The sequence below is a fragment of the Hydra vulgaris genome, chromosome 06, assembly GCF_038396675.1.
Source record: "Hydra vulgaris chromosome 06, alternate assembly HydraT2T_AEP".
NCBI classification, from domain to species: domain Eukaryota; kingdom Metazoa; phylum Cnidaria; class Hydrozoa; order Anthoathecata; family Hydridae; genus Hydra; species Hydra vulgaris.
The window spans coordinates 11,681,743-11,690,087 of record NC_088925.1 but is presented as its reverse complement, the minus strand read 5'-3'; the positions used below and the strand labels follow the sequence as shown (position 1 = coordinate 11,690,087).

Below are 8,345 nucleotides of genomic sequence, written 5' to 3'. Positions count from 1 at the left end.
AAACAACGTTTTATTAACATTGGCAAAGTAACACTTTTTCAACGTTTTTCAACTACCACATTTTCAACATTGGTATATGTAACGTTGAATAAACGCTGTTTCATAAATAGCTTATATACGTTGAAAAAGCAGCTAATGTCTAACGTTGATAAACCTTAAACTTTGCGACGTTTTTACAGTGATTATTTGCGTACTTTTATTCAACATTGAATAAACGAGATTTTTTGAGAAGATAATATACGTTGAAATTTATCCGCTTATTCAACGTTGAAAATGTGACGTTTAAAAAGCGGTTTATTTTTAACGTTGATAAAGCGTAGATTTTTAATCGTCTTTAAAATAGCTTTTTGCGTAAGTTGATTCCACGTTGAATAAGCGTTTTTTTTGAGACGCTTAAAATACATTACAATTTCAACGCTTATTCAACGTTTAAATTTACCGCGATTTAGTATACAAAAACAAACATTGATTTAACGTTGAAAGCGCGTTGTTTTTGTGACTGCAACGCTTTTTCTCCGCTGCGACCAGTTTTCAACGTTGATTCAACGCTGACGTGTTTGCTGGGCTGTTTAAGTTAATAATATCAAGAACAGAAAAAAGCAAACCAGGTGGCTTGTTTGCATAAAAAAAATAAAAAGATAAATAAAAAAAATAAAAACCAGAAAATAATAAAAAAGAAGATAAAAATAAAGAAAAAAAATTTTTAGAAATAACTTAATTCATTGTCAATAGTAAGAAGTTTTTGTTTAAGTTTTATTCTAAATTTGTGAAAAGAAGTAGTGGTTTTGATGTCGTTATCAAATTTAGAGTTCCATAACTTGGGTCCTCTATTTGCAATAGAGAATTTGATAGCCGTATAATAGGTTTTGGGTTGAATGTAGTTTTGATTTGAAAATCTAGTAGAGTAAACATGATTTATTTTGTTAAAAAAGATATTAAATATTAGAGGTGTCATTTTATCATCAATTTTATACATAAAATTAAGTATCTGATAAATGTTTAGTTAATAAACACTGAGTATATTTAGTTTATTAAATAAACCTTTTGAGGGCGTTAAACTGTTTACGTTTGAAATAATTCATATAGCATGTTTTTGTCTACTGAATAGTTTTTTTATCTTAGTTGCGTTGGTGCTGCACCAAGCAATGTTCCCATAATTAAAGTTGCTGTGAATAAAAGAAAAGTAAATGTTTTTTAAACAGTTTTGGTCTAAAAATCTTTTAGCTTTATATAATAAGCCAAAAGTTTTTGATATTTTGTTTTCTATTATACTTATGTGTTCACGCCATGAAAGATTTTCGTCTAGAAATACTCCTAAGAACGCGCACGAGTGTTCTCTTTTTATAATAGAATTATCAATGCAAAGATATAATAGAATTATCAATGCAAAGATATAATAGAATTATCAATGCAAAGATATTTTTAATGGAATAATTTTTTTTTTCGTGGAGTCTATGAAAAAGAGTGTATTTGGATTTACTTTTATTTAAGGATAGTTTATTCGACTAAACCATTCAGTTAATTTTGTGAGTTTCTTATTGACTGTTTCAAATAAGAAGTCGATGTTACTATTAGAGTAAAACAAGTTTGTGTTATCGGCGAATAAAATTGAAGTTAAAATACTAGAAAACCTATGTAAGTTTATATAAGCAAGAAAGAGTAGTGGTCCAAGTATTGATCCTTGAGGAACACCGCATATTACTATCGTATATTTTGATTTTTCTTCATTGTATGATATATATTGTTTTCCATTTGTTAAGTAACTTTTAAACCAATCAATGTTTGAGTTTTTTATGCCATAATGCTTTAGTTTAGCTAGAAGAATGTTATGATCAATTGTGCAAAACGCTTTGCTGAGATCTATAAAAACTCCTACTGTTTATTTTTTTCATCAAACGCTTTAAGTATAACATGAACAAGGTGAATAATGGCATTGTCAGTGAAATGTCTCAACTTAAATCCGAATTGTTTGTTGTAAAGAATGTTATTACTATTTAGAAAGAAATAAAGTCTATTGTACACAATTCTTAGTTGGAATTGACTGGATTTGAACTCGCATTGCACAAAAATTCGGTTTTTAACCATTCTTTTGACGCTTTACCCGTCTAAATAGTATAATATACTAAATTATAAATATTTATTGTTAATGTAGTAAATTTTTTAACAATATTAATGCTTAGATACTTTTGATTGGCTGTTAGATAAAAAAGTAACTTCCAAGTTACAAGCAAAAACATAAGTATTACAGTCTGTAGGTTCAAAGAAAACTAATTTCCTCTGAAATATACAACTTCAAATATCCTGCTATCACCTAGTTTTCTTCTTAAATTTGAATAAAAAAGTTAATTTTAATTAAAAGTAAAATATAAAAATTTGAAAGTTTGACATGGTTATTTTATACATTTTGTTGTCTATTTCTGTGACTCATTTCAGACAAACAGAAATCAAAATTTAAATGGTTGTAAAGTCAGAGGTGTATTTTTTCTATATACTAAACAGGTAATACAATACCTGAATTCAACTCTTGTGTTGATTTAAAATCCCTTGCGTTGACCAGAGCTGTTTATATAAACAGATTTGCTTATTATAAAAGAATATTCTTGTCTAAAATTATTTAATTGTGTTTAAATAAGATATGGAAATAAATAAAAAGAACATTTTCATAAGGACGAGGAGACTAAACACCTTTTTTCATAGATGCTTGTGAAGTAAGTTTTACAACAGAAAAATTATTCAGGAGGTTAAAATTGGAACTTTTTGAACGCCTTTTTAGTATCAATTACCGAATTAAAGTTATAAAAATTAGTAAATAAAAACTTCTAGTTAAATTTAAATAAAGTTTTAAATAAAGGTAAAAAATTAATAAATTATACTTCTTTTAATAAATTACATTTCCAATATAGCGTTATATATAACATATATAATTTTGTATTTAGTCAATTAAAAAAAAAGTTATTTACAATAATGTGTTATTGTTAATTTTTGACACGAATCACAAGTAACTTGACAGCAGTAAGTAAACTTGCATCGGCAAGCCACAGTACTATTAGTTGTTTTTTCAATAAAACCTCTGTTACAGCAAAGTTTTTCACAGCTATCAGAACCTTGACTGTCTTTTTTACATATCCTTCCTTTTGTGCCTAAACTCCCCGTTTTTTGATCGTACTCGCAAAAATCTGGGCTTTCAACGTTGTAGACAAGGTCAACAGGAGTAATTTTTTGTTTTCCATTATGAGGTATGAGTTGAGGTGATATTCCATTATTATCTGAACCAACATAAATTGCGTTTAAGTACTTGTTCATAACTTGTACGCTAATAGTATTAAAAGAAGGTAGTTGTTGAATGCATTTTCTTACGGCACAGGCACCAGAAGCTCCGTGACATCGGCAGTTAAGTGGTAAATCTTTATCTTTAACGCGTAGTGCCTTTAAATAAATTAAAAATTAAAAATTGTAAAATATGTAAAAAAATTAAAAAATTAAAAAATGTAAAATATGTAAAAACTTCATTTTTTTAAACAAAAAAAAATAAAGACTTTTTTTCTGTATTTTTAAAGCATTTATATTTTCAAAGCATCTGTATTTTCAAAGCAGTTGTATTTTTAAAGTATCTCTATTTTCAAAGCATCTCTATTTTCAAAACATCTATATTTGACATAAAGCATGAACATAAGAACGAACAAATGTTAAACATTTACTCTGAAAGTGCAAACATCAAAAAAAAGCTACTGCTCCTAAATAATTTTAGCGTTTTTTTTTTTTTTTTTTGATGAAAACATTTTTTAAAGTTCAAAATAAAATAACATTTAACACGACTAGGTTTCTCAAAAGTTTTGAATCAAAACGCTCAAAGGAATACAAATAAGCGCATTGTTTCCGGTTTAAGAAACAACCCGCATCACGGTTTTTCTGTTCCAAATAATTGGTTGAAAAAAAAATTAATTACATTTTTAAACGCTTTTTTAAAATAAATTTGCATTTAATATATATACCGGAAGCTGTATTACTATAAAGAGGTATGGCAATAAAAGATCTACTTAATAAATTTATATATATATATATATATATATATATATATATATATATATATATATATATATATATATATATATATATATATATATATATATATAAATTTATTAAGTAGATCATTTATTGCAATTTTTATTAGAAACTAGAGATCAGTGGTTCAGCGCCACATCTGGGCAAGTTTAATAAAATCGGTAAGGAAGGAGGCGTGAACTTCCTTTCAAATACTTTTCCGCGGTGCTCTGTGATAAGACCGTAAGGACTTCATTGGGCATCTAAAATAATTAAAAAAACAACAAAAAAAACTATTCTAGGCTGTTAAAAGAACTAAAAATATAAAGTTAATTAAAATTTAGAAAAGATCAGTTAAGTTAACTGTCCTAACTTTATTAAAAATTCTTAAATACTGCTATTAATAAGGGTTACCAGATCTACAAGATCGTTAACTTTTTGTGATTGGAGCATCCAACTTATTGTCTAGCTTTGACCAACAATTTTACTCAGAACTCTTATAAAAAATAGCTCTACTGTTTTGTTGTTATTGTTTCAGTGTCTTTGTAAATTAGGGATCGTCCGTGAACTACGTAACGCAAACTTTCACATAAAAAAAACAACAAAAATGATCAAAAGTTTTCCCTCGCAGAGTCTCAATTTAAAAAAAAAAAAAAAATAGCCCATTAAGTTTAATGAAAATCGCTGCATAAAAAAACATTTTATGCAGCGATTTTCATTAAACTTATTTCCTACTTCTGTTTTTTTAAATTATTTTGCTTTGCGTAATTTATGGACGATCCCTTATTGTATAAATACCCATATTTATATTTTAGTACTAAGTAAAAAATGAAGATTAAGTCATATTTTAATGTACAGTTAAGCTAAGCTAAACCAAGACAAAACAAGCTAATATTCAGGAAATCAAAAACTGTTTGAAGTGTTTTTATAACTAAAATAAATTCTTACTGATTGCTTTAAACCTATCTTTTAGACCTTCTATCTTCTATCTATCTTCTTGTTCTAGATTTCTCTACCATTGACTCAAATGAAGAACAGTATTTCTATTTAGGGACCGATTTTTTACAAATAATATTTTTTAACAATTTTTTTAAAAAATGATGCTTTATTTAATATATTTATTTTTACAAACCATCAAATAATTTTTAAAGACTGCATTTTGAGATTTTTTTACAGCACAAGTGACAAATAAAAACTATTATTTGTGTCAATGATTTTAGAGATAATGCTTCCTATCATTTATATATTGAAGATACAAACTATCATGTATATTGAAGATACAAACTATCATATATATTGAAGATACAAACTATATACCTGATAAAGTAAACTATATTTTTTTCTTTTTACTTGTGATAAATGTTAAAACATTTCTTATATTTTCAATTTTTTATTTTATATGTTACGTTTTATCTTTATATTTTTAAACTGTACGCTAATTACATAAACAAACAAGTTATTTAATTAAAATTGTGAGTAATGTAGTTTTTGTTATACAACTACGTTGTATTTTTTGTGCGTGTTACGTTACACGGATACGTAATTTTTTGGCGTAAGCAAACTATAAAATTTATGCTTTTATCAAACAAATGAGGTTTGCAAAATTAAGGTGGGGCCAAAAAACAACATAACTTCTAAAAATATACCGTGCTCCCTAAACCCTAAATACAATACTAAACTAAGTTTATACTCATTAACAGATTTCAAATTTCATCGAATAATCTCTCGATCTTCAATGGTTTTTAGAACCGTAAAACAAAATCATATCATTAATTATTGCTTTTTAAAGTTTCCTAATCTAATCGGTAAAAGCTCAAAGAAGAGTTTTTAATTTTTAGCTGCGGTATTTTAACAAACGAAAAACAGCAAAAAGGTTTCGACTAAAATTTAAAAAATAATATTCTACATATTTGACATATTTATTAAATTTACGTAATATATAACTTCCTTACCAATCTACCAGCTTCTTTATTATGTTCATCAATCTTCCATTTGGGATCACTTTCTTTATCATTTTGAAGTACCTTTCTTGATTCTGCAATTCCATATTCTATATTATTTTCCATGCAGAAATCTTCAAATATTGTTTTTGTTTCCGTCACTTTATAGACTTTTCTCGTTGATAACGGGCACTTACAGTTTTCTATTATTCCTTGTAAACAAGCAAATGCCATTGAATGTGCAAGTCCAGCGGAATAAATAGCAAATAAAAAAGCTGTTTCAGGATAAGCTAAATATTTCAAAGTTAATACATTATAAGGAAAACAAAATCATTTTTATGTGACAAAATTTGGATTACTTTAACTTAAAATGTCAAACCAACCTTGAAGTGCAATTTTGCTATGAGTTGATAAAGAGCAGTTCCAATACCGACTTTTGAATTGTTGTTGGCAAGCATCAGCCGCTCGAATAGATGCATTGTATACTATTTCATTCATTTTAAAGTCATCATTTCGGTGAGAGCATTTTAAAGCAGTCAACCTTCTAATGAATCGCGGAAAAGTAGAACACATAGCGAGTTGATTGCCAGCAATAAATCTTTTTGAGAAAAAAACATACTCATTAAAATAATATATACCGATGAATATAATCTGAAGAATATATTTTTTTTATCTTTATAAATAAGTATTACTATTTTGGAAATTTTTATATTGTAGCCTAAGGTACCTTTCAGAAAAAGTTACTTCTAAAAATACTAGTTGCATAAAGAGCCGTATAGGCTTGGTGAACGCATTCATTTTGCATAAGGAATGGAGTGAAAAGGTGCATTTATGTTTTAACTGTTAAATAGATTTTGTATCCGGGTTAAACATTTATACCTTTGATAACGGCGGCCGTTTCAATATAATTAGCTCTACCGAAAATTTATCATTTTATTCAATTCTATTACATTTAAAAATAACATCGATTATAAGTAAAACAATTTATACTTTAGCAAGTAATCTGTAGTGGATGTGTAAAGTCTACCATACACACCGCGGTAATTTACTCGCTACATTTAGACAGCGGTCAGGAAAATGACAATCGGTAACTTTTTTTTGAAAAAAAAAAAAGTTGTGTAAAATTTTTGCAAAAAATCATCACAATGAATGATCATATACATATATATATATATATATATATATATATATATATATATATATATATATATATATATATATATATATATATATATATATATATATATATATATATATATATATATATATATATATATATTGTAAACGTTTAGTTTAATATATTATAGTTAAAAATTACTGTAAAATTAAAATCATCACAATGAATGATCATATATATATATATATATATATATATATATATATATATATATGTATATATATATATACACACATATATTTATATATATATATATATATATATATATATATATATATATATATATATATATATATATATATATATATATATATATATTGTAAACGTTTAGTTTAATATATTATAATTAAAAATTACTGTTAGAATTATTATTGTTGTTATTTTTATTATTTCATTAATTATCTACTGTAAATATTTTTACAAGGTAAAAGAACGAAAAAAAAAAAAATCGTTAAAACTTAAAAAGAAAAAGAGATCACTTTTGAATGTTTTTTTCAAGAGTTTACTTTAAAATGTATCTACGTTCTTAACGCTTAGAGTGCTTATTTAAATTTATTATAAATTCAAAAATATTTTGTAAAATAAATATTTTTGATTTATAATAAATTTAAACGTGATACACAACTTATCGATTTAGTACATCACTATTTTTTGTTTGATATTTTCTTAAATACTTAGAAATTAATGAGTATATTATAAACTATATTTTCAAATTAAAAATCGTAAAACAAAAAATAAGAAGTTTAGAATCTATAGAAAGTTGCAAGTTGCAAGAGCTAAAAAAATTAAACAATAAAGATTCCGTTAAATCAAATTTATAAATCCGGATGTTTAAACTTATGACGTAAAACTTGAATAAATTTATCTGATAAGATTTCATAGTGGTTTTAAATAACTGCTTTTATTTTCAGTATGTTTTAAAACTATTGCTCCTTTCTCCAGTTATTTAAAAGCTTTATCGGAAACTTGGAATAAATTTTAAATGAATTGACTTTTTTCATCTTTCCAATTCGGAAAGATGAAAAAAGTCATTATTATTTAAATTTTTTGAAAATAATATATATTATAATAAAATGCTTATATATTCACCACTTTATTAATCAATTACGACACAAAATGAAACTGAAATGTTATTAATGCTATTAATTTTACTAAAATATTAGAAAATTAATGGATCCATTTTTTTC

General features: G+C 25.4%; 1 protein-coding gene across 1 annotated transcript; it reads right to left on the bottom strand.

The window, feature by feature from the left end:
• Positions 1-2,823: 2,823 nt before the first annotated feature.
• hywnt9/10a (secreted signaling factor Wnt9/10a) lies at positions 2,824-6,829 on the bottom strand. Its single transcript, XM_065799220.1, has 4 exons — positions 6,709-6,829; positions 6,365-6,579; positions 5,994-6,271; positions 2,824-3,426 (listed from the first exon to the last, which is right to left on the bottom strand). Exons 1-4 carry the CDS (start codon positions 6,777-6,779, stop codon positions 2,953-2,955), a joined length of 1,038 nt encoding a protein of 345 aa, XP_065655292.1. The 5' UTR covers positions 6,780-6,829; the 3' UTR covers positions 2,824-2,952.
• Between the last annotated feature and the right edge of the window lie 1,516 nt (positions 6,830-8,345).